Source organism: Hippocampus guttulatus, chromosome 2 (genome assembly GCF_054856545.1).
Source record: "Hippocampus guttulatus isolate MCC_2025c chromosome 2, RoL_Hgut_1.0, whole genome shotgun sequence".
NCBI lineage: Eukaryota > Metazoa > Chordata > Actinopteri > Syngnathiformes > Syngnathidae > Hippocampus > Hippocampus guttulatus.
The window spans coordinates 36,164,137-36,191,669 of record NC_141262.1 but is presented as its reverse complement, the minus strand read 5'-3'; the positions used below and the strand labels follow the sequence as shown (position 1 = coordinate 36,191,669).

Sequence of the window (27,533 nt, the reverse complement as noted above, 5' to 3'; positions counted from 1 at the left end):
TTGTACTTCGTTACTTCGCGCCACCGCAGCAATATATGGATTGTAGTGGCTTTGTTCTAAAGGTAGCTGAATCTATGGCTCATTACGGTAGTGTGCCGCCAGCGAGCGGCGTTGGCCACCTTCAAAATAAAAGAGCCACCACTCATGCATAAACGTCCTTTGTTCGGGTTAAAAGAAATTAATAAACGTATAAAATAAGTAATTTCTTGGCTGTCAGCACAAAAAAAGCGTTCTCAAGTGGAGATAGAAAATAAAGTCAATGGTAATTCCACATCAATTTCATCTGATATGTTGACATTTTTGACCGTTTTGAAAAAAAATCCTAAAAATTAAAAGTTTGTTATCCCGTGAGGGCTGTAGGTCTGGGGATAACTACAGCTCTCCGCCTTTCCAACGTGACCACTTCCGTCCGAATCTGATTATGCATTTGGGAATAAGAGGCCTCTGAAATGTGGCAAGATGACCTGCGTCCCGACAGGTTGATGTGAACATGTTGACATTTTCGGCCGTTTTGAGAAAATTCCTAAAAATCAAAAGTTTGTTATCCCGTGAGGGCTGTAGGTCTGGGGATAACTACAGCTCTCCGGCTTTCCAACGTGACCACTTCCGTCCGAATCTGATTATGCATTTTGGAATAAGATGCCTCTCAAATGTGGCAAGATGACCCAGGTCATCTTGCCACATTTGAGAGGCATCTTATTGACCTGGGTCATCTTGCCACAAGTTGATCTGAACGCCTAATATGTTGAAAGCAGTGGCGGATGCTAGTTTGTAAAGGAGGGGAAGCCCAATTTCGACCGACATCATAAAATGTGTCCGTTTATTTATATGTGAATTCTACTCTCCGTTCCTATTCAAGAAAATGATCTGTGATGTGTGAACTACAATAAAACCCACCAGAAACAAAAGATGAATTTGTCGCTAGTCGTTTTCAACAAAGAGAGTGTCGCTAAGATGATGAGAAGAAGTCTCCAGTTCAACTCAGAACAGAATGAGAATTGAAAAATGCTCCCACGGATGCCGACACCAAAAGATCGGTGATTGGCTCATTTCGCTGTCAATCAAAAAGAGATTCAGCCTCAGACAGATCATCAGAAAAGCTGAGCGTCCGGGTCAGCCGATAAACACCCGCTGTCCAGACTCCCAGAGACGCTGAGCGTCCAATGGGCGGGACAAAACCAGCATCTATCCAATGACTCGTCTCGTTTCAATGCATTGGGACAACCTATGTGAACTCTCCCGACGCCATGTGTCCGCGCGTTCGACGCTCAGCGTCAACACGTTTTAAATCACAGTGAAGCTGCAGGAATCAATGAGAAGACAGTCGCATCTTAACCAGTAATATAAAAAACAGCTGATTCGGAACAAAAGTTGAGTGCGTTGTAGCGCGTATTAAGTCAATGACACAATTGTATGTACACACATATATTTGATCACTTATTTTTAGACATTTTAGGCGAAGCTGAGCTCCCTTTGCTGTAGTTATCCCCAGACCTACAGCCCTCACGGGATAACGAAAACTCAATTTTTAGGAATGTAGCCGAGTCTCTGGAAGGACTAGACTGGACACAAAATAATTTTTATGTGGGCTTTATTCCCGACTGAACAATGAGAAATTGTACAGCTTTAAGATGAAAGTCTGAGATGTAAACTGAAGTTTAAAAATGTTCGAAAAGGGATCTAAGAGATCAAAGAAAATCATCTAACAGATTAAAGACAATTACACCACAATCGACAACAGCAGTGGCTTGCTTAATAGGGAAACAGAAATAAAAATACAGTATTTCCAAGCCACAATACTTCTTAGTGCAGAACAAATAATCATGACAACCCAATGTTTTGAGATGCAGACACACTCACTCGATATGTTCCGGTGTGTTGGGTGTGTACAAAGCACGTGGACAAACACAAATGATCTCCCCTCTAAAGAACAGATAACACAGTTCATATAATTTCACGGTCAAAAAAAACATATTTACATCTTATAACATTGCGAACACTTACGCTGTACAGCTGTTCACACGACTCACTAGTGGTAGATTTCAAACTCCAAACCAAACCACTCCAGATATTGTGCTCTACAAATACCATTCAACTAATTAATCGTCTGTCCAAAATTAACACCTAACATGCGTCATGGTAAACTAGTTATCAATTACCTGAATATCGCCAGGGTTACGACGACGATCGTGGGTGTACAAGTTGGGACAAGCAGTGGGCACAGTTCAGCGACTACCCTCCTTCACGTGCATGTCACCCTTACTGGTCACATTCTCACACGCTGCATATGTTCCCGCGTGTTTTGATCTAGTGTGGCTCTTTAAAGTGACATGACAGTGCTACATTTGTTAAACAAGGAAGCCTTCACTACAAGCGTCTAAGTAAGGTTCACCTGGTTACAGGATTTTTCTCAAAACGGCCGGAAATGTCAACATGTTCACATCAACTTGTCGGGACCCAGGTCATCTTGCCATATTTCAGAGGCTTGTCATTCCCAAATGAATAATCCGATTCGGACGGGAGATGTCACGTTGGAAAGCCGGAGAGCTGTAGTTATCCCCAGACGCGCAGCCCTCACGGGATAACAAACTTTTAATTTTTAGGATTTTTTTTTCAAAACGGTCAAAAATGTCAACATATCAGATGAAATTGATGTGGAATTACCATTGACTTTATTTTCTATCTCCACTTGAGAACGCTTTTTTTGTGCTGACAGCCAAGAAATTACTTATTTTATACGTTTATTAATTTCTTTTAACCCGAACAAAGGACGTTTATGCATGAGTGGTGGCTCTTTTATTTTGAAGGTGGCCAACGCCGCTCGCTGGCGGCACACTACCGTAATGCAGAGCACTGGCAATCGCAGTGGCGGCTCACTTGACTTCAATTTTGCGAGTGGAGGCTGGCTTGACCGCAGTAATTTCGGACGAGGAGAATGTTGGTAATCCAAATAAAGGTTGAAGGCGATGAACAGTTCCCTCGAAGGGTTTCAATTTATTTTCTGCAGTTTACGAATCGATTCGGGCTCCAGATTTCAATCAGGAAGCGTAAAGGAAACACATTCATGAGATTATATAGAGACAATGTGATCATGAGAGGCGGGGAGGTACGCCTCTCAACCAAATGCCGGAAACAAAGAAAGTAACATGTCATCTGACCCGGTGTGGCTGGAAGAAGTTGGGAGTGGTGAGGGGAGACCAGACCCCCACTACCCACCATTTGGTGTGATGGCAGGAACACAGATACTTGAGATAAGAGTTCCTCTTTTGATGTTAAACATGTCCTCTGGAGGGAGGGGGGGGGGGAGCTAAAAGTGGTGAGGGTCGAGGGGCACGAAAGGTGATTGTAAACAGTGAGCAGGAAATGCCTTCAACAGCATTCTACATTGTTTCTTTCAAGTGTCTGAACAAACACAACTCACAGAGAGGAACAACACCTTAACCATCAAATCTAACTAAGAAGAGAGGAATAATACAAGAGTATTCCAATTCTAGGACATGATTGTTACAAGGACGCCAAGCTACGCTGTGGGCATGGGAAGGTTATACAGCATGACTAAATATGAGCAGAATACAGACTTCACTCTTTACCAACATGACTTACATTTTTGTACAGTAGATGTTGAAGCCATTATTTAGCCATTTGTATTTTTAGCTTAACGACACATTGCGGACAGATATACTTTGACTATTGTGTGACCTCGACTTGAACTGCCTGAGCGACGGAAAATAATGATAACACCTATTGCAGACAAAGACAAACAACGCTGTACATGCATCTCGTAGCTGGCCTGCAGTTTCACACCTACAGTCTTGTTCCAACCAGTTGGAGACAAAAGTGCTACAACAATTATGTTATTCCTAAATGTCAGTATTAGGAACAGTTTCTTGAGAAACTAAAGTGTTGCAACAGTTAGCTATGTTATTCGTTCAGTTATGTTTTTTGTCAAAGGAAAACATCTGGAACAACTTTGGGAATAAAACCAAAGCATTAGAACAGTCATCAGGAAACCGAAAGTGAAGTAACAATTGGGCCCTGCTTAGAATGTATAAGACTTGTCTTGAGATGTTGCTTCTGCGTATTAGTGCCCTGATCACAGCCATTGTCTGTATCACACTGGTGCCCTGAACGTTCAGTCCTCAACTTCTTGCAAGAACTTCTCCATTTCCAGCCTGATTTCACACCTCAACTCAGCCCGAATTCAAACGAACACGCGGAGGACGGCGCAAGTGCACCCGCCACCAACCACCCTCCATCAATGTGTTAAAGGTTAGCGCGCAGAATTATTTACAGACTGTTTAAATACCTTTGCTTTCAGGTCCAGACAGGTGGTAATCAAATCCTATCAATAAATAGTTGATCCATGGGATACAAAGCAATGGTGGTCCTCTACCACAATTGGTCATTTTATTTTCACTTGGTCACATCTTTTAAAGTATATCTGACAACTCTTGACAGTGAGTCTGTTCCTTCACTTCCACTGTGTCAAGTTGAATTCCCCAACATTGCAGCAACATTTACAATCATAAAAACAATACAAAATCAGATTGACACAATTTGAAAGAACAGGACAAAATCAAACTTAATGATCATTTAGCTTTGGGCACCGCAGCTGACGTAGGGACGGCCTTTCTAAGGTGAAGTCCGGAAACAAATAGGTGTCTACCTTTCAGATTTACATTTAAGATAATTGAGAGACACAAAATCTGGAAATGTTGGATTCAAGATGGAACTTCAAACTCTTGGGTTGTTACAAGTGCATTAAAAAAAAATAGTAAACAGAAAATGAAAATGCCAACATAACTAAAAAAAGAAGGAAAACTTCAACAGAATGACCCATACAGGTCAGTGGTTCAGTAGCCAAAATTATTCCTATTACCAAGAAGCGCGTTGTTTAAAAGAACAACTTTTTGTGCAGGAGATGATTGAAATGTTCCCTTACCAAAGCGAATAAAATTACTTCCATGTACACAACTTCATCTGTCACTAATTTATGAAAATGCTGAAAAATGCTAACTGTAAATTGAAAAGGTAAGAAGCAGGATCAATTGTCTTCATATCGCAAAACCTAAAAATCTAAATTACATATTGGAATGAAAACATAACCTCAGTTTTTAACACATCAGCAGGCGGACCATTTGCTTTGACAATTATCGGTTTAACTGGACTCCAAAGGCTCAATAGAGTATGAATTTATTTGTTAATTATTAACATCAGATGTTAAAATTTCCAACATTACACAAAAGAGGGGACCATAGGTGTATGGACTTTCACTTCAGAGTGTGGGGTGCATGCGAACACTTGACATATATAAGTGAAATATGTGCGTGAGTGTATGTATACACGTGTTTGGAAGTGTTACGCATTTGTTCTAATTTACACAGTGGGGAATCATGTTGCGCATTTCTTTTCAGTCACTTTTTCCTCCGGCTCCTCCTCCGCTGTCTCCTTGGTTACTGTAGCATCACAGTCCAGTCGGTGCCTGCGTTCATGCCAGGTTTGCGAAGCGTCAAGACTGACATGGAGGCATCAAAGTCAAACTCGAGCTGGCTCATCTGACCATCTAAGAAAGGCACAACAAAAATGAAAGTGACAAAACAAAACTGACGCAAATAGCATGTGAAAATGAAAGAGAAGGACTCACCGGCCGTCTTCAGGGTTGCCTTCGTGGGCCTAGTAGCCCCCACCATGACGATGCGCTCAATGGTGGAGAGGGTAGAGAAATGGGCCTCTGGAGCAAGGTTTCTGTAGGCCATGATCATTTCATTTAAAATCTTTAACCTTCAGCGGTGTTCCAAAGCATATTCATGATTTGCAGATTCAATCCAGAAATTTGCAGATATTATTTAGAATCTGTCGATTATCAATAGGCGCGCTGTATTCTTAGGCGCAATATCATTGAATGAGTATGTGAAAGCATTTTCATCCATAAGGCGCACCGGGTTGTAATGCGCATTATCCTCGTGAGGCATTGTATGTTAAATAGTTTCATCTAATTGTACCACGTCTAGTTAATGGCTTTAGCGCTATTATGCTCGGTTCAAAACAGACATGAAATTTGTTCGCCGTGCAATGCTTTGAAAGGAGAACAGGAGATATCCTCTGACAAAAAAAAGTTTCAATATGACCAGTCAATCTGGTGACCGGTGGTTGTTTTATTACTTTGGCTAGTGCTATATGCTATCCTGGCTTACAATTCAATAGCTTTAAACAAGTCAATGCACATACCATTCCAAATACTTTTTGGATTAGTCCCAGCAGCTATTGTCGTTTAACCCGCGGTCCCGCATTATAACATTGGAAACGCGCCACCGGAAACTCTCAGCTCGCGTTCAATCTGACCGCAGCATTCGGCATATACAATTACAATTCCCATGATTCGGACACACAGAATTAGGAAGTAGTTCTAGTTCCGGTATGAAGAAAACAGACGCCTGCAAGCAAATGGATGCGGATAAGAATGAGAACGTGAACATGAATGCGAAACTAAATAGCGCTGACATCGTCCCACATTGTAACGTTGGAAATGCGGAGCCAGAAACACTCACCTCGCATTCAATCATACTGCAGCATTAGGCTAGTAAGACTATATTTTCCATGATTCTTAGAAACAGAAGCAGGAAGTAGTTCTCATTCCAGTATGATGAAATCATGGGATGCCTTTCATGGGGCAATGCTTTTTTTTTTTAAACTAACACCAAGTTTATATTCTTCTAATTTGTTTGGGGGTTTTTTCCACTTGTGTTCATTGACACTCACACAGAGGAGAGGTTGTTGTTGGCAAATGACAGCCTCCTGTGAATGAACTCCCTCTTCTCAAAGTTGAAAGTGTGTCCATCATCAATGTAGAGTTCTCCCTCTGCCGCTCTCTGGGAAAAAAACGCAACACTTGCTTGAATACAAAGTGGCAAGCTGTTTAGCGTGGTGTCAGTGATTTGACATACCTGATGGCTAAGAGCCACATACAAGGTGTAGGGGTCGTGCTCCATACAGGAGGAAGATCGACGCACACGAAGCTTTCTGGGAATAATGGAGCCACCGCGCTGGAAAACCGGGATCTGACGTGAAGACAGAAAACACCGTTGGTGAGTTATGACTGGAGGAACAAAACGTACACTTTTTAAGAAGCAATCATGGACAATGTTTATAGTCTTAAGTGCGTGCGTGTGCGTCTTACAGAGCTCATGGTAACAGGAATGTACAGGTTCTGGCCGCCATTGTGCTTCTGGAAGGTGTGGATGTCAAACCAAACCTGACAGGCACATGCTTCAGTTCAGACTTTACATGACGGGCACCACCAAGTTGACAGGAATTGTTTGAGGGCATGAAAACCTTTTCTCGTACCTCTTCTTTTCCTGGCAGGTAAGCAGTTACACCAGTGGCCCCCTCTTTAGTGACGGGGTGCACCAACAAGTCTCCGCCTGCAGCAAATTAGGTATGGTACAGCACATTTTATACAACACTACCGAAAGATTGACTGATTCGGGGTCCTTTGACTTATTTCATAAATCATTGGAGATAACTTCAATAACGCAGTGAAACTATGCAGGATTATATTTTTATATTTTATATTTATAGTTTGCCATTTGTTCTCACCAATCAAGAATTCATCCTCCAGAGTATAAGTAGCAGGGTCCTGAGGATATTCCACCCACAGCGGCCTACAAAAAAACAATGTCAAGAGTCATCTTACACCGTGGGCCCGCTGTCGTTTTGCTTCTTAGCAGAGAGCTAGCTGCTTGACGATTCTATCGGCTATTTGAAGGAGGGAGGGTCAAAAAGTATATGTCCACCCTAAAATTGAATGTCCGACGCAACACCCGAACTAAGCTATGACGATAAATTCAAATGTAATCAGGTGGTGTATAAGTATTTACAACCGTACTAAATGCTCACCTCATGACAGGATGCCCAGTGTGATACGTGTGGTAGAACTGCTGGTACCAATACGGCAGGAGGCTATAGCGTTGGCGCACAACCTCCCGGATCAGAGCGGTGTTCTCAGGGCCGAAGAGCCACGGCTCACGACGGGTGGTGTCCATGTGGGCGTGGGCCCTGAAGAAGGGCTGGTAGGCTCCTGTCTGGTACCAACGTACCAACAGCTCTGAGCTGGGAGACTTGAAGAAACCTCCAACATCAGCTTTAAGACAAGATGAGCAAAGATAATTGAGGATCTTTCGAATCATAATACAACCAAATACTAATGTTGCGGTTCCTTTAATTATAAGTTAAATTCATTTCTTTTCCTAAGCTTGTAGCTTAATTTACTTGCATCTCGGATCAATTTTTTCCATTTAATGGAATCCAAATGCCATTAATTCGTTCCTGGTCGTCCTAGTTTTTTTTGGGGAGTTACATTTTAAAACACACACGCACACGCGCACACACACGCACATGCACACACGCTTTGCAGTGACATTCCAACAATGCACATTGCATTTTGTAAATAAAATCATTTTCCTCTGATGAAATACAGTGATCTCTCGCTATTTCGCGGCTCGTTTATCGTGGATTTTTCTCAAACATATTCATAAAAAATATATATATTTTTTTTCCATGTACATGGAGTACAGTACCGTATATGTTGCTCTATGTGACTCGCTGTAGTTTTGCAGCTTCTCACGGACCGTTTGCGGACTTTTTTTTTTAAACCTACAGTATATATGTTAATTGGTCGCAACTTCGCCGCTTTTCGTTAATCGCGGGTGGTTTTGGTCCCCATTAACCGCGATAAACGAGGGATTACTGTACTTTCAAGTTTGTTGCTAGAGAGCCTTTCAGAGTTAAACATGCTGGCCTTTCAGCACCTTGTTGAGGACAAATACTTCTAAAAGATGACCTGAAACGGAGGCACTTACCACCGCAAAAAGCTATTCCCACCAGACCCATACTCAGACACATAGGGATGGAGATTTTTAGATGACTCCACTCAGCAGCATTATCGCCAGTCCACACAGCACCTAGAGATGCGCAAACACCGTTGAAACACACAAGCACTGACTCCTGTTGCCTCAGGAACAGTCATAGAAGGTTTGGTGAAGGGCAATGAAAACAGATGAAGGCTTACCATAGCGCTGTGACCCAGCAAAGAAGGCACGAGTCAAGACAAAAGGTCTTTCGACCCCTCCCGATCTCTGGATCAGGCCCTCCGCTGTGGCCTTTTGCTGCAAAAAACATGACAATTCAGACAGGCAAGTCTATAAATGGCACATGCAAATCTTCAATCACAAGTGATGATCTTGCTAAGCTAATGTTCGATAAGCCTTGTCTGGAAGTGAACGCTGCAAGCACTGATGCTCACCACGTAAAAGCCATAAAGGTTGTGCAGGTCACGGTGCTCCCACTCTCCATGCTTCGAGTCCTTGTGCATGGTGATCTCGGGCCCGTTGAATATCGAAGGCTCGTTCATGTCATTCCATGTATACAAGTTCTCCATCGTGCCCTGGAGAGAACAGTGGCTCAGAAAACTGGCTCAGAAAAATACTCTACCTATGCAACCCTTGATATTAAATGTATAATGGTACCTTGACTACTACTTCTGCTTTGTTAGTTCACATCACAAGTAGTAGTAGTACCGTAGTTCAACAGATGATGAAGAATTAAAAAATATATACATTGTGGTTTAGCTTTGCTCTCAAACTAAACATCAAGCAAAGCGAAGTCTACGAGCTTCATTTGGGCTGAACAGTTTCGAAAAATCGAATTTGCAAATTTTTTCCCTTTAATATTGCGATTGAATATACCATTAGTTTTTCAAGGTCCACGTCCCATATATTTTTAAACAAACCCAAGCAATGAATCATTCTTTATTACAAGACAAGATCAGGCTTATGATGTATAAATGATTTGGTTATATCGGTTAGGTCTATGTTAAAATACAGGCAATTTAACAGTGAATTGATATATCAACTTCACTTATGGTTGTGCAGGGTTCCTACTTGCTTTTTATTTATGGACCTTTTAAGGACTTTTGAGGGCTAATTTAGCCATTTTGTAAGGACTTTTTCGCCATTCAGCAGGGGATTCACGGTGGATTTGATGCCCGCTCAGCAATATGTGGGCTGAACAGAAAGCCACATATCACTGAGCTGGTGTTCAAATCATTGCTGCCAAAGAAAGGGCACATCTTTATTTTTAGGGGCAATCAGCTAACCCTTTATTTGACATTCTGTATGTCAAAAAAAACTTGAATTCAATCTCAAATAAAGTACAAAGAAAATTTAAAATTTAGAAAATAAACTTCAATTTATTTTCGAATAAAAATATGTTTTTTAAGGATTTTTACAGATTTTAGAAGCTTTCCCTGAAAATTAAGGACAATTAAGAACATAATTTTACAACTTATTTTTTTATGGATTTGTATCAACTTTAAGGACCCATGGGAACCCTGTTGTGGAATTAATACAGTACTAACTTTCAATTTTTAAGATTTCACGACGACAACTTCACAAAATTCTACCAAACAAGTGTTGCGTAAACAAACCAAGTCAGATTGCATCAATATTAGGCTTTCCATGAAATAATAATTTATATAAACATGTGGCTTGGACTTGTTAAGCACTGAATTTACCCCCCCCCCCCCCCCACACACACACAAAATAGGTCTAAAAATATAGCTTCACAAAGTGACGCAAAAGAAGCACTTTTTTCATCGATACTGCAGCCTTTTCAGTTTGAAAATTACATTTTACTACACTGCATTGCCACGAGTTCGGTTATTGTTCAGCCTTATACTTAATAACACACAATGCAAAATTCTATTGACAGACTAATGACTCTCATCTATGTCAGTTTTAGAAACATTTCGGCAAAAATAGTCATCGGTACTTATGCTTTATCCCATGCAAAAAATTGACTCATTTTAGTGCAGTTTGCTGCGTCACCTAGTTGTGAAACCCTTAATTTGTCTGTATTCTGTATTATACTGTTAAACACACCCGCACCAGAAGTGGGGCTGTGATGAAGAATGGCATTTCCACTAATTCCAATGGGGAGAGCTGATTCACAAGATGAGTGGAGTAACTAGGTGCTCAAGGAACAAATTAAACTCAAAAGTCAAGGTACCACCGTTTCCATTAGTTGACTCCGAGGTCACTGCCCTTTGTTAAACATCATTCTAGCGGCCATGGGTCTCACCTCATACTGGTCGTAGGCAAACATGCTGGCCCACCAAGCCCTCATGTCTTCACGTGTGAAGTCTGGATAACCGGCACTGCCTAAGCAAAGTCATTCAAGTCCAACACAAAACAAGGCATGGTTAATTGGCAAGATTCATCATCAAATATCTTGTGTACCGCCAGCCAATTTTCATTCCATGTTATTATTGTGTCTTACCAGGCCAACACCAGCCTTCATAGTCACCACCATCTTTATTCTTTGTGTAGAAACCTTGAGACTTGATTTCATTATGGATCTTGTAGCTGCTGTCCACCTTGATATGAGGGTCTACAATGGTTACCATCTATTATACAAAAAGAGGGAAGTTATTGTTAAATGTTGAGCAAAATCATTTGGGTTCGACAATGCATTGAGATGCTTGGGATCTTTTTAATTTTCTGAGTGACAGTGAAAGCAAAGTAGTGTTCCCCTGTTATATCACAGTTAACCTTGCTTATTTTTCTGCTCTGGCTCTTGGGAAAGGCGGACGGCTGTTGCTCTGCTCTTGGCCAGCTCTGATTTGATCAAGTTTAAAGAAGAAAAAAACTAAATAAGGCAGTGATTTCCTTTTCACAAACTCGTGTGTCTATTTAATTTTTCTGTTTCGTTCATCTTCGGGCCGTTGTAGATGTTGCTCATCATGGGATGTGTGTGCAAGTGCATGTGTATGCGCGCATGTGCAGTAATGGACCGATCAAAAAGTAGATCTTTGGTCAAAAAAGGTTGGGCTGTTGTAAATGGTCTCGCTAAAGCAGCGGTGTCAAGCATACGGCCCGCGGGCCGGAACTGGCCACCAAGGAGGTTCGATCAGGCCCGCAGGATCATTTAAAAGTGAAAAAAAAAATGCATCAAAGACACGGAATAAATATTTTTAATAAGGTGCAGTTGATGGAATATCCGCTAGGGAACACACTGTTTTGATCAGAGAAGAAGACAACCGCAGTCTCAGTCTGTGACTGAGACAGACCCAACATAGCAGACCCTATCAAGTACATGTGGATACTTTATTCTGAACACATTTAATAGCACTCTCCTTAGTTTGTAAGGTGTAGGCAGCGATTACATTTAGATTTTATATGCACATGTGTAAATGCTTTAAAAATTCCTTTCTTTATAAATCTCGTTCAATCTTAAAATGCATTACGATATTTTTTTAATACCAATTACTTGTTAAAGGTTTTGTGCCTTTTTACCATCAGAGGGATCGGTTGCAATGCATATATGTGAATGATAAAAGTAAATTGCACATTTGTCGAAGGAAATCTAAGGTGCTTCATGAAATATTTTGTAAAAGATATGTTCATTCTATTTCAACATTTTCCTAATGTTCTTGTGCTTCTTTGGATCAAAACAAAGGTAAGACATTATTTCCCCATTGCGGGACAAATAAAGGATATCTTAATCTTATTTTGGTTATTTATAGCAGAGTACGGTATAATTTTAATGGTCCGGCCCACTTGACATCAACCGAGGCCGTATGTGGCCCACAGTGTGAAATGAGTTTGACACCCCTGCTCTAAAGCCTCTCTAAAGTGCATATTTTCACCTATTGCAGGTCGGTCTGGAACCCCCGTCACCCCCGAATAGACGGGGGTTCACTGAAAACAGATGATCCTTTAAACGCCAATATGAGCTCCGATTGTCTTGTCGGGCCAATCATCCATACCTTACGCTTCTTATCCATGAGACCCTGAAGCATTTCCTTGGGTGTGGGAAACTTGTTGGTGTCCCAGGTAAAGTAGCGTTTTCCGTCCGTGTGCTCAATATCAAGCCAGATGAAATCATAGGGAATGTCATGCTCGTCGAAGCCAGCATCCACTGACTGTACGTCTTCCTGATCGTTGTAGTTCCAGCGGCATTGGTGGTAGGCCAGTGCGGCCAGAGGAGGGAAGGCCTGGGTGCCTGACCAAAGTTACAACGCATTGAGGATCCAAGTGAAAACGGATTGAAACGTTATTCATACTGGGAGGAAAACGAAATCTCAATGAAGTCATACTAAGACTTTGTAAGATTGTCCATTAGGAATCATCATTGCATGGCAGTTGACATAATTTTACAGTACCTGTCAGCGAGGCGTACTGCGAGAAGACATCTTTTGGTGTCGGGCCAAGCATTATGAAGACATCAATGATGCCGCTTTCAGAGAACCAACGCACATCAGTCTGTGGGGTCTCACTGGAGCCCTGCACGTAATCCAGCATTTTCCCAAACACAGTCTGAAGAGAACCAAATGAACGCATCTGGCTAAATTGGCAACTAGTTCATCAACACTCACACACCAGCATTTTGTGTTCTGAAAAACCTCCGGCACAAACCTTCCCTGCAGTATTGGAGCTAATGTCAACCCAGGTCTCAGCAGCATTGAGCCAAAACATTCCTGTTGTCCGCTGTGCATTGTGGGCCAACATAACAGGTACGGAACCATAAAGTGCCATAGGATTATCCAGCTCATATTGGAATACGTCCAAATTATAGAGCCGATATGGATCTCCGTTACTGAGAAGTGGAGAGACACAAAATATATTTAGCCCCTGCAGGAACCCCAGCACTGAATAAGCAACTTTCGAGCAAACCTACTTCTTGCATATTCATATAGAATTTATTTGCAACTCACTCTGTAGTTTTAAGTCGGAGGCTGTCTGCGTGTTCCGGAATACCATAGACATGCTCCACCCCCGGCAATGAAAAGTCTAGACCGACAGCAGTTGGGCCTGTAATGTGATTGCAGAATTTTTTTTTTTTAAAAGGAACATTTAAGAGGGTCAACTAGGCTCAATTGGGGTTTATAAACCCTAATTTACAAGAGTTAGGTATTTATTTCTTTTCTTTTTTTCTAATTCAGTTTGTCTTAACTCATTTTTAAAGCATGTTTGTTGTCAATTGTCTTTACTTTTGGGAAAAGGCCTTTTTTTAGTTTATTAATTGTAGTGTTTTTTTTAATAGGGCACTAGTTGAGTGTAAGATTAAAAAAGGGTGTCACAATAAGCATTGTGTGATAAAGTAAACTTCAATGCCTTCTTCTATACAGCCTGACCGTAATATCAAATACAAAACCCCAAAAGCTCAAGTATGAAAGTAATTGACAAAGATGAAAACGAGGGACATTTCCATCATAATTGTAGTTAATTTTAGTTGCATTTATAAACATAACATGTAGTTCATTCAGTTAACCTTAGTGTGTGCCCGTGTAGATGGTGCTCTGACTCACAAGAATTTGACAGTTACCATTTGGTTTGGTGTCTGTAAATGATTTAAACGTTTCGTCCCACATGCCCTCTTCATCTTTTTCATCCAACATAGCCTGTAAGGTGAGAGGGGAAAGAAGTAACATCTTATTCAGAAGTATTTATTTCAGATACAGTTGCAGGAGGGGTCGTTCCATGCCAAATAACATTTTTTTAAAGTAAAAAAAAGTTTTTATAATAATCTAAGCATATTTTAGATTTTAATGAAACTCTTGTTTATAATGATGGCACAACTCTGAATCTAAAATCTGAGGTCAAATGGAGCAGGAGTTTAAGAGCTGCGGCCCAAATTTTGATGTTTTCAGCAAAAAGGGACGTGGCTGCATTTCTTTGATCCCTTACACCGTATGTCAAGACCTGGGTCAGTCGGTCTAATGGCTCAATCTTCACAAAGCAGGAATGTTGTTGGAAATGGATTTCAACAAGGATTCCAAATCTGCAATCGTTACAAATGTAAGCTTATGTTAAATTATTAATTATTTCCATTTTATATTTGACCATTATATTCTTTTGTGTTACAGTTACATAGGTTATATTCGGTTTAATAATTGCTTAAACAAGTTCATGTTGATATTATCTGATTGGTTAAGGAAACCAGGAAGTGCTTTGTGTTTCCGGGAAGGTTTTTTTTTTTCTTTCTCCTTTTTAATAAACTGCATTAAAGGATTCCATCTCTCCATCTGTCATTCGTAAAGAAGAGCCATCCACTGAAAAACAACGAACCCCTCAACTTCCACAAAGACTGGTGCATATTTTAGTAACTTCATCTTTTGACCGATAATTTGACCTTGACATTTTTCATTAAATATGCCTCACGTGTTCTTAAAAACAAACGTTTCAGAAATGTAAATTGTTGAACACCAATAAGTAGTCAAAGTATCCATACCGTAAGACTCTCGATGAATATTGCATGAAAATATGAGGGTACTTTGATGCAGCTCTACCAAAAAAAAAAAAAAAAAAAACATTTCTGAAACTTTTCTGTTTTACAGAAAATGTAAGAGATTACATTTGATGAAAAAAATGTTATGGTCACGTGATTTACAATGTGAAAGTATAGGTCAAAAGGTAAAGCTACGAAAATATGCACCAATCTTCCAAATGGAATCCCCTTCACAACAATACTCATTTTGTGACGATTGAGCCAGTAGTTTCTGAGATACAAAGGCTCAAAGGAAGGCAACCACGGTCCCTTTTGCCAAAAACGTCAAAATTCGACGGGCCGTACCTCCCGAAACCCCGCTCTGATCGACCTAAAATTTGACATTTAGCATCGCGGCGTGACTATCAAACACCAAGTTTCACTTTCAATCAAAATCTGCCCGGGTGTACCGACTGAGTGGTTTGGCATTAAACGACCCGTAGGTATGACTGAATTTGTGTGTAAGACCTCATCTTCCAAATTTGCCTCCTCAGTCTCTCGGTCTGCCTGCCTGCTCCATGGCACAAGATCCAACAGCATAGAAAGGGATATGACAAAAGAGAGAAGTATGTCACTTTGGAAAGGACATTGTTTTGAAGATATACCGTACATTACAGTGTAATTAACTTGGGGAAAATGGGTCAAACACAGAGGATGACAGCACACACCATAATCAAAACGAGTGCTCGAACAGTAAAAGGACCTCAGAAAATTGTGAGGATTCTTCCCGCTATCTATACTGTGCCATGAAAAAGTATTTGCCCCGTTCCCGATCTCTGTGTTCTTGGCATATTTATCACGCACAAAGATTTCAGTTCATCAAACCAATTTTAATATCACACAGAGACAACCCAAGGAAGTACAAAATCCAGTTTCTAAATGGCAATTTAATTTATTTAAACACACACACACACACAAAAAATCCAAACCCGCCTGTCCCTGTGTGAAATAGTCATTCACCCATGAACCTAATAATGGGTTGTGCCACCCTTTGCAGCAATAACTGAAATCAAGAGCGTTGGCCCACTCTCCTTGCTTCAACGCCACCATTTTGGAGGGCTTTCTAGCACGAACTGCCCATTTGAGGTCACAACCCAGTATCTCAATCGGATTAAAATCCAGATTTTGGTTTGGACTCTCCAAAATTGCTGGTGTTTTGGATCGCTGTCCTGCTGCATGATCCAAGAGCGATTGAGTTTGAGGGCGTAAAATGATCGTCGGATGTTCTCCGGCAGGATTTTCTGGTCGACAGCAGAATTCACTGTGCCATCAATTACAGAAAGTTGTGGCATGATGCTTTTGTTTCTTGTCGCCTACTTCACTTTGTCTGACAGGTTCTATTTATGTGATTTCTTGATTCAACAAATGTGGCGCTAGGTTGTTGCCAGCTTTCCCAAAACGGTTGTTCGTCACAGTTAATTTGTGATTCAACAAGGGGCGCAATTATTTTTTCACATAGGGACAGGTAGTTTGGGATTTTTTTTTTGTGCCTTAATACATTAAATTGTCGTTTAGAAACCACATGTTGTATTTGCTTGGGTAAACTGTGTGATATTAAAATTGGTTTGATGAACTGAAAACTTTGTGATAAATATGCAAAGAACACAGAAATCAGTAAGGGGGCAAATACTATTTCACAGCACTGTACATGTGTATTTAGTCAATCTGGAAAGTCTAAATTGAGTTGTGGGGTTGCTTGATGTGTTCCAGGAAGCATCCAGGCAACAGATGATTCTTAAGATAATTACACATCAAAAGGTGATGCAGATGCTGTGGGTTAGGAAGCAAGTCAGCACACTATTGCCGCGATTCCATTAGCCCCCAACAGCCCCATAACACACCACTCCACTTGGCCCCGGGCACCACATCTCACTGCTTCTTTTGCTTTTCCATTACATCAGGCGCCAGACAAGATGGTGGCGGGATCAACTTAACTGTGCGTCTCGCAGCGAGTGGGGTTCTACCATAATATTATAAACACGTCTCGTGTGTATTCAACCTTGTCTAGCGAACTTAACTTAGCATAGGTTGCTCCAAAGCGCCATCTACGTGGCTTAACAGTGCTCGTCTCTGAGTGTTACTGTAACGCAACGTGATGATTGTGGGATATGCGTCATAAAAACGACTGAGGACCAAGCGAAGGTGACAGTCGCTGTTGTTTCATTTTTTTAACACTCGCATGACCCAGAGTCCTCATGTCTGCCGGATGGAGCAGCCATTAATGGCAGAGAGGGACTTGAGAATTTGAATGAAACCAGACCCTTGAAAATCCGTATTCAAATGTTCCTTACTTAGTTCGAAGTTGGGTTTCGTGTTCAATCGTCAAGTTTGGCAAACTCAAACATTTTGTGCAGAGGTGTCTTTATTTAAAGGACATTGTCGCTGGTTCGAGGAAAAAAAAAAATACAGGGAGGTGGGATGGACGTGATTCCTAAAGTAATCGATGGAATACTCGATAGGCTAGTCGATTGTAAAAACGTGTGACAACCCTACTCCCAGCTACGGCTGGAGAACTTTCATTCAAAAGAATGGGACGTGTCGAGGGGTTTGTGAGATTGTGGACATTTTTACCCAAGATTTCTCCATTAATTTATATGACATTGTCAATATGATTCACGGTTGATGTAAAACACAAATATGTTTATTGTATATGCCGTCTTTTTATGATTTTGACGACAGCCGGCGGGCGGGTGCGTCTCGCTCGTGTAAAACCGTGGGCATGTGCAGCGAAGTTCCTTCTATCGCTGTCGGCCAATCACATGGCAGCGATGATACAGCCCCCCACTCTCGCCAGAAGGCCAGCGTTTTTGAACCAACTCCAAGATGGTTCTGAAAAGTGGTTCCACTGTAACCGCTTGGCTCTGAAAAAGTGTAATGGAAAAGCAAACAACCGTGGCCAAGCAAGGATGTTTTGATGTGGAATGGGGTGAAGGGAAAAGCGCCTGATGGGGTTGGGAAAGAGGAAACCTGTTCACATTGGCGGTGTGTGCATTCTAGACTAATGCATTCTTATTCTTGAAGCCAGAAGTGCAAACCTTGACACAGCAAGCGAGAGGAAATACTTTTTAGGTACAGAGTAGAGACGTTTCTGGAATAATCTTAACAGTGATGCCGTTTACTACACTGGCAATTTTTCAAAGTCGACTTTTGACTATGGGACCGGACAAAAGCCCATTTCAGTTTCTGTAACCATGTATACATGTTTGAATGTATTTAACGATAATAACAAATCAGACCTGTCAATATTCGTACGTGGCAGGTCACGAAGGCCAACAAGCTCACGCAAGTTGAATCCCTCGTTTCAAATTAAATGACTGAACAAGAATGGCATAAACTATCACCATGCAAACTTAAATTTTACTGAATTCATAAATTGGAATGATTTCTTTTTTTTTTTAAGATACAAGATGTAAAAAAGATCCCATTCTATAGTCCTTGAATGATTTCGACTATGCTAAGAGGGAAATTATGACATTTTGAAGGAAATTCCATCATCAGCAAATGCATTGTACTCTCAGCCACATAAACACCACCCATCAACAGCACACCGTCCACACTTTCCCTTTTGCCTCATTTAAAATTGGACTTTTCTTTAAAGAGACTCTATGAGTATGTTGCTATTTACAGATTAGTACAAGGAATATGATACACAGCATTTTCTTTACCTAGAGAAAACACTCTTGACATTATTCCACACACTAGCCAATGTGCCAGTTATTAAATAGGAGAAACTAGGGCGATAAGGAGAAGAGGACAGAACGAGTCAGACAATTGTCAAATAAAAACGAATGTAGTCAAAACCAGTGACTGAAGTATCTGTGTGGTTAAGGCATTTGTCAAAGTGCGCGCGTGTGTGTGTGTAAGCGTGGTCTCTCACGTGTCCTTGCGTATCCTTAAGTGTTCAAAGGCCAAAAGGCCACGCGAGTTTAGCGAGAGCAGCACATCTCGCCCCTCCATAATGTCCAATCGGAAGGGCAGTGCGCTGACAATGACCCTTTGAGACTCTGCCCCCAGGGACAGAACCACTCCGTTCTCGTCCTGAGACAAGAGAGACAGGCTGGGGGGGAAAAAATGAGAACGGTAAGAGAATGCAGACATCAAGTTGAGAGGATTTGGCTGGGATCATGAAACCTCAATTCACAAACCGAATTGAAATATTCAGCGTTGAACCGGAATGCTGCGACAGACGTCACCTCCGTGCCAAACGCTCCCACAACACGCAGGAGATAACGACCCATGAGACACTTACGGCTCTGTAGGCGGCTCTCTGATGAGCACGTCTGGGACCTCGTAGCGAGGCTTGAGCGGCTTCAGCTCATTAATCTTCACCCTCGTTATGTTTCCCTGGAGACGATAGAGCTCCAGGAGCAGACGCACCTACAAGCCAGCAGGAGAGAAGACAAAGGAATTGGAATGCTGCATAGCATATGCATCCTGACTAATCATATTCATGTTGATATTTCATACGGGTTAGCAGATAAGCCCGCAATCGGTATGACTTGTTCCGTTTTTGTTTTACGGCATGCGCTTCAATCACATTTAGAGATGCAAACTAACGAAATGTCCTTTTGAGGATTGCATTATTTTAGTCGTGTTGATTAGAGATGAACAATTTATCAAATTCAAATGGACATTGCAAATTATCGTTTGAAAGAGGTTGCGGAGGGGAGCGATGCTTCATTTTGGTTGGTTAACTATTTATTCTCATTTTATTCATTCGTTTATAATGTCCAGATAAGATCAGTGCTTCAGAAGTGCAGTCCAAGTTTACATGTTCTGTCATGAATTTAATTTGTCTGCATTATTTGTGTAATCCGATTCATTACCGAGTGATGAATCTTTATGCCAACCTTGTGGGGAGAATGCTTCAGAGGCAACAAGTCAAAGTGCTTGCTGTATTTCACGCTACTTTTTACCCACTCTTTGAGCCCTGCGGCTTTTAATGTAATACAGTTTATTTATGAAATTTTACTGATGAGTTTCAAGCCGCCAATACACTCACCCAAACTCTCGACGGAGTTTCGTCTCATTTGACTAACAAAATTACGGAACACGTCAAAGTGGACCAATGAAACTGTCTTGAATCCACCCTCATCCTAAATACAAATGAGCCACCTGCAGTTGGAGTGCGCACACGTAAGGGCGGAGCAGACTGTTTGAAGAGAATTAGGGATAGTGAAAACAATTACCGCGCAGAGTACTTATAATAAGCAAGAAATGAGAGCTGAACTTAAGGCCCATGCCACTCTGCATTATTTTTGTAATAACACGGGCGTTATGTCCATAACGGAAACGGAGTACGCGCTGGTAAATTAAGCCGCTGAGATACATGTCCAAAGCAGCAGGGTACGAGGGCATATTAATTATATCAATGTCCTTGTGTGTGTAGATGAAATGAAATGGTAGACGTGGTGCAGTATGGCGCACTTCCTGGTAAACTTGTGCTCCAAAGTGTATTTTGTGAGATGAAAAGACCATCTCTCACTGCATCTTTCACATCAAAAGTGGAATCTCATTCAGTAGACTTATTTCACAGTACCGGCTAGAAATTATATGGCAAAGCTGTACGTGTACAGTAATCCCTCGTTTATCGCGGTTAATGGGGACCAAAACCACCCGCGATAAACGAAAATCCGTGAAGTAACGACCCCCCACCCCCCTCCATATAGGTACATGTACATAATATTTATAAGGTCAAATTGAATGGTATACATGCATGTAGAAGTAAATTTTGAAGTCATTGACATGACTTAATGCTTTATACTAGTAGATTTAAACATTGGATTGGATACAACTTTATTGTCAAATGTGCTGTATGTGTACAGATGAAATTTCTTCCCTCTCAACATAAAACAAGAGGATGTATGAGTTAGGTTAGTTTATGAATAACAAAATACAGTAAACATATACATGTAGTCCTGTATATGTTGCTCTATGTGACTCGCTGTTGTTTTGCTGACTTTCGCTGCTTCTCGCGGCCCTTTTGCGGACTTAAAAAAAAAAAAAGTTTGAAAAAAATCCCCGACGCACTGAAGCCGCTATAAACGAACCGCGAAATAGCGAGGGATCACTGTATATCATTGTGCGGTCTAGTCCAACATTTACACACATACAACTCACTAGTGATGTGTTAAATGAACATGATGGCTCGCTATATTATTTTTATGATTATTTTTTGAAAGCTGATAAATGTCCATAAAAACAAATGAAGTTATCAAATGAATTATTGACAAAATATTAACATTTTGTTGCTGCAAATGGCGTACATATGTTCCCCTGTAAAAATCCATGATGCGGGACATGTGTCTTTACAAATGTCCCATATTATAACATGAAGACCTGCAGCTATTAATATGAAGCGGCCAATGTATGTGCAAATTGTTTTATGGCTAAATTTAGCTGTTGCGACTTTTAATCAGATGCGTTTTGTAGACCCGAAATTATGGTAGTAAGTCAACTCTAATTGAAGTTGATTTAAAAAAATAAATAACTCATTCAATACCAGCCAAATCTAGACCCCCCTTTTTTTTGTTTTACCCTAAGTCTTGGAAAAATTAAAAATAAAAATAAAAGTATATGGGGTTGAACGTGTGGAGTGTGAAAAGACATAAATATATCTTTGGGAGTGAATGAGCTCAAGAACGTTCATATTTATTCATGTGGCTTTAACTTAGCATATGCATAACCCATAAGACCAAAACATTTATGTATAATAAATCTGATACTGTTTATTGTAAAACAGATTACCTTATTGCTCGTGTTTCTTAAATATACATAGGACTAGGACCTTGAAAAAGAATTGCATATTAAATCGCAACCGCAATATTGAAGAAAAAAAGATTAATTGGATTCATTTTGGAAATTGTTCAGCCCTCTGTAGATGTTTTATTTTTTACTGTAGTTTTAAGCGGCACGCGTCATACTGAGAGGTGTTTCTATTATTTTGCCTCTCTCACAAAGCCAAACAGTGTAACAAAAAAAAATATTTGTAGGCATGTCTTAGTATAAGATAAATGTCAATTCAAGCTGCAACCACCATAGGAAAGATATTGGTAGATGAAAACAAAAGGCTGCATTATTTTCTCACAAGGGCATCCTTTCTTGGCACGTGTGCCTAATGTGATGGCCGGGGTGGCTACAATGTCTTTACCGTGTTGCCATACTGTGGGTGCTGTACCTTGTTCTTGTCATTCTTGAGCTGCAGGGTGAGCCTACTGTTTGTGAGCTCCATAGTTTCTAGTAGGGCTCGATAGGGCGATTCACCAGGGTTCAATGCTCGCTGACGTCTATGAATAAAGTCAAAGAGAAGGCACAAATGTCTCACTCAAAAGGAGGGACGTGTATTTAAACGCGAGTGAGTATACTCCGCTTCCATAATTCTATTCGATATGTTAACTCACTTGCAAAAGGCACTCTGGTCACAGGTTTTGAAGTTGGCTCTCTCCACAGCCAGTGCACCACTGAGACACACAGCTAGCCAGAGTGTCAAGATAGGTGCCATCCTACAAAGGGAATGAAGGGAAAGAAAGCGCCAGATGGATTAAGCAATGAAATCGATCATTCTGTCAGAACAATCAGCATACTGAACAAAGAGGCCATTAGAATAATCACTAGTTCCAAAGGCTGCTGCCAGGATTTTGTCTAGATCGCAAAGTTCCTAATTTTAGGACTCTGGACAACATTTTCACAGTCCTTCAATGACTGTCTTTGTACGGCATTTTTTTTTAATTTCTCCCTGGTAGGGAAATGCTAATATTTCTTCAACTCTGTATGCCAACACTTTGCACATTGATCACCACGATCCTTATTCAAGTCAAGTCAGCTTTTATTGTCAAATATGCTCTATGTGTAACATACAGCACAGATGAAATTACTTTCCTCTCTCAACCACAGTGCAAATATGCAGCGCATTGAACACACACAGCTAAAATGTACATAAAGTTACATAAGACATGAATATTAGAGCTGTCAAACAATTAAAATATTTAATCGGATTAAAAACGCAACTGTCATAACTCAAATTAACTTGAAAAATTAAAGGTGATTACTCACATTTTTATCGTTTCTGAATTTCCTTTTATGTTTTTTTTGGTCCTATTTTTTCCCGTTTTAATGCTCTCATCAACATGGAATCATGGATCAGTTTTCTATATGCAAAATGCAAATATTTACTGAAACAATTTCGATTTTCAATTTTACATGAACATTTTTCACTTGGAGCAGTTATTCATACATAATCTCTCACACAATATTACTGTCCATCAACAACCGTGAAAAAAATATTTTGTCACACAACAGTTCCGTTAACAGCTCTTTTTATGGGATCAAAACAGAGCAATATAACATTATAAAGTGTGCATCTAAGGTAAACTAGTACTCAGCCTATGGTGGATTTAAGCCATGGTTGCATACTTAGTTTTTCTCAAGTATGCTTTGAACACAGCAATCAGGCTATGCTGATTCTGTTGGTCCTTCTTGCGCGGAAGTCTCTCTACGGTTTTGTGTAGACATCATTTCGGATGACTACACTTGGTTCGATGACAACACTGGAAACCGTTTTATTTTCAGCGTGGTCGCTACCACTGCACCGCTAAACTCTCGACGTGCCTCAGCGCACCGTCGCCGTCAGACGAACACAGAGAAGCTCCACCCCCTTTATTTATATGGACACGGAACACTGTAACCTTCCACACAAAATAGTTCCAAACAAGTAACAATCGCGTCAGTGGCATACATCGTACTCAACAGGCTACCTGCTCTTTATTCACCAGAGGCTCATCAACCTAGTCTCTTATTTCTCTCCTGAAGTGTCTTCTCCCGCTTGGCGTACCTTAGCCTTCTCCGCTACATACAATCTCTGTACACGGCTTGCAATGGAGGCTCTCGCTGGCAATCCGTAGTGGAGTCGTTCGACGCAATGCGAATGATTTCAGCTCGGGTCTGGCTGTGGACAATGTTGACAGGCTTGCATGCAGTAGCCATACATTGAGCTATGGCTTCAGCAAATTTGTTCTTCGTCGCGTCATCCATTTTCTTCGCTTTAAAATGATCCACAGCCGTCTGTCCTAGACGAGGGGGCGGAGTACTCCCATCAGCTGTGTGCTTGGCCATTAAGTGGTATTTCCGACTCGACGTGCTATGATGATAGCTCAGTTTACGACTGCAAAACATGCAGGTAACTTTGGTCTTGTCAGTGGAACAATCTGGCAACATTTTAAAAGTAAACTTTCCATTCATAAACTATTTAAGCATCCGTTTTCGGTGTCTCGCGCTGCCGAGGCCGGCAAGACAGACATGGGCGTGGGCTTCTGCAGAGCGCGCTTGCTGTTTTGTTTCCGGTTTATTTATAGAGCAACGTCACATCTGCTGTGACGTGTGCCGCGTTAATCTCGCGAGAAAAAATTTAACCCCGTTCAAATTCATTTAAATTAATGCCGATAAGAACGCGCTAAACTGACAGCTCTAATAAATATATAAATATGTTAAATAAAAAATAAAATCAATAAAATAAACACATTATTGTAATACAAAAAGGAGTTTCATATAGTAAATGCCATGTTTAATATTTGTCTTGTCTTTAATGTCAATGTTGTTCACATTGGTGACTGAAACTGTTTCCTTTGTGTATGAATAAGCTATCTACTGTATGTTGTGCTTATGGTGACCAAGAAGACCCCATGGACCACATGAGTAGCCCCCGGGTCTGTTCGAAAATTAGCTGACCAGGGGCATATTGTGGTTTCCCAGTAATATTGTAGACGTAATCAAATAAAAATGTAAACACTTGCAGATACTTATGAAAAATTTTATGTACTGATATTTTTCAGTTTCCTACCATGTTACATTACACTGCTCAATAGATAGTTTTAATCAAAGATGATTGTGTCCCTTAAAGTATTTTTGACATGGATTTGGAAAAAATCTACTTTTTTTCCCCTCACACATCAGGTTTTTGAGATATTTTCTTTTTTCTTTTTTTTAAGTTTGACTTATAAAAGCTTAGCTCATATAGATTTTACTGTGCGTTGTAATTTATAGCTATGACGTTTTAAAATAAAATCCTCCTGTTGCTAAGCCTAACCCTAACTCATAAATGTGAGTATTTTGACTATTACGTGAACATTCCGAAAACCTGATGTCCTACAGAAAAAAAATAGGGCACATTTGGAATCACATTCATAGGAAAAGTTTACTTACATCTCTGATTTAAAAAGATAATGTGTTGACCAATGTTATTGTTAAGAATTATTGTGATAAATCATTAACTTGATAGGTGGCATCACATCAATGAATGTCAAATTATTCATAATCTAAGTAAAGGTAACATGAGCAATTTGTTATTTTATAAGTGTGCATCAAACTGCTGGCTTATCATGAATAATAGCGCTCAGTTTTAAAAAGGTTGGTGAACCTCGTGACAACAGACCATTACCCCCAAATTGTAGAAAGCCCTCCCTTTTGAGCCAGGAGCTGCCTCTTCAACAGCTTACATTTGTTAAGGCAGCCATTCCAGTTCGAGTCGTGTGTGTGTGTGTGTGTGTGTGTGTGTGTGTGTGTGTGTGTGTGTGTGTGTGTGTGTGTGTGTGTGTGTGTGTGTGTGTGTGAGAGGCTAAGCAGTTCGGAGAATGAATGAACATACTTTTCTTGGATTAATTCACTCCCAAATACATATTCATATATCTTAAGACTCCACACATTCAATCACATGTACTTGTTTATATTTGTTTTCGAGAGCTGTTAATAATTCAATATCAATAAAATATATTACACCGGATGTGGATGTTAGCCTGATCGTCAAGAGACTCCTGCTCGACTATTTGACTACGACATCAAATTAAATTCGCATTTTAAAACCAAATTCAATATATCCATCTTAAACGCCATCTATAAAGGCAAGTAATCAACTCAACACCTTAAACAACAACCAATTCAAGGACGCTTCTAATTCAATCTAGCTACAGTAATGGCCAACGCTAGCTACCAATCTTCGAACTTCTGGGAAACTGTTCCCAAAACGATCACACGCATGAGACCAATTTGACAAAAAGACAAACCCAAAGCATTCGGTCGATAGACGGCCGCCTGGCTGCATCGCTGTCCTCATTTAAAACGTTGTCTCCGCTTCGTCGTGGTGACTCGTTAGCAAGCTTCCTAGCAAAGGCGCAGGTTGACGGACGAGATGTTAATTCAATTGCGAGGCTGTCGCTGATACGCGAAGGATTGTCCCTGGTGCTCTGTAAATGGGCAGAAACTAAGTGTGCTATTACTCTTACATCTACTACTTTACCCGGCTTGATATGGGTGAAACCATAATTTAGCAAAGTAGGAAACATAAACGTGACAACGGTAACGCGCAACCGTTAGTCTTACCTTTGAGGGAAGGCAGCCATCTTGATAATGCCCCTGGTCAACTCCGCCTCTTACAAGTGAAGGATTTTCAATCACTGTCCTAAACATCCACCGGGATCATGGATGAGAATTAAACATACAAACGCCAACAAAACAGATTGTTTAAGTCGTATCAATACAAATTTACGTTCATTTCATTACTTTATTCGCGTCCGGGGTTTTTTCCCCCCCGTGTGAGGTTAGATAACGCGCCCGTATCCTCTCAAGCACGGACACGTCATCTCCAAGATCTCGCGCTTGATCAGTTGCACGAATCAAGTCACTACAAAATCTTTGTAAAATGTCGCCCGTAGTATTAATGCGCTCAATCAAGTACTGTAACTGAGATGTGGCACTTGCTGTCACGGCCGTGCTTAATCTTGGGCAAAAACAATAGCCCGAGGCTCCAATTTTGGTGTTGCTGCCAGTTGTTGTAGTTTGCTTGCTTGAATGATTTTAATTCATTACATTTTCAATATTAATGAATACATGAAAGAAATCCTGATTGAATATGAACTCACCAGTTGAGCCCAGAGTTAAACGCAAACATGGTGAAACTGCATTTAGCTGCTGCACACAAATGGATAAACTCCTGAACGTGAAGTCAGCCCCAAGTGTTAATACTTTTAAATCCAGATTGAAAGCTCGCCCCTCTATACATTTAATGGTGTTTTTTTCTTTTAGTAATTTTAGAACCCCAATTTTATTTCTTTACTTTTAAATGTTTTTAAAGTATTCTGTTAATGCGTTTAAATGTTGCCAATGTATGTTCTATTTGTAATTTTGGCAAGCGACTTTTGTTTTCTCTGCTTTGCTTCTGT

The 27,533-nt window shown here is 40.6% G+C and overlaps 1 protein-coding gene across 3 annotated transcripts; it reads right to left on the bottom strand.

The window, feature by feature from the left end:
- Positions 1–4,364: 4,364 nt before the first annotated feature.
- Positions 4,365–26,860, bottom strand: ganabb (glucosidase II alpha subunit b). Of its 3 annotated transcripts, none has more exons than XM_086105919.1 (25): positions 26,695–26,860; positions 22,725–22,826; positions 22,502–22,610; positions 19,574–19,701; positions 19,202–19,381; positions 18,990–19,055; positions 15,793–15,835; positions 14,383–14,458; positions 13,772–13,868; positions 13,473–13,653; positions 13,220–13,373; positions 12,824–13,059; positions 11,335–11,461; positions 11,137–11,216; positions 9,302–9,442; positions 9,068–9,164; positions 8,859–8,960; positions 7,897–8,140; positions 7,597–7,661; positions 7,345–7,421; positions 7,178–7,252; positions 6,945–7,058; positions 6,760–6,869; positions 5,645–5,745; positions 4,365–5,563 (listed from the first exon to the last, which is right to left on the bottom strand). In XM_086105919.1, the coding sequence occupies exons 1-25, from the start codon at positions 26,712–26,714 to the stop codon at positions 5,454–5,456; spliced, it is 2,835 nt and encodes a 944-aa protein (XP_085962045.1). In that variant the 5' UTR covers positions 26,715–26,860; the 3' UTR covers positions 4,365–5,453. The 3 variants fall into 3 exon arrangements, with proteins under 3 accessions (XP_085962045.1, XP_085962044.1, XP_085962046.1); XM_086105918.1 differs by lacking the exon at positions 26,695–26,860 and adding an exon at positions 26,379–26,499; XM_086105920.1 differs by lacking the exons at positions 18,990–19,055; positions 26,695–26,860 and adding an exon at positions 26,379–26,496.
- Between the last annotated feature and the right edge of the window lie 673 nt (positions 26,861–27,533).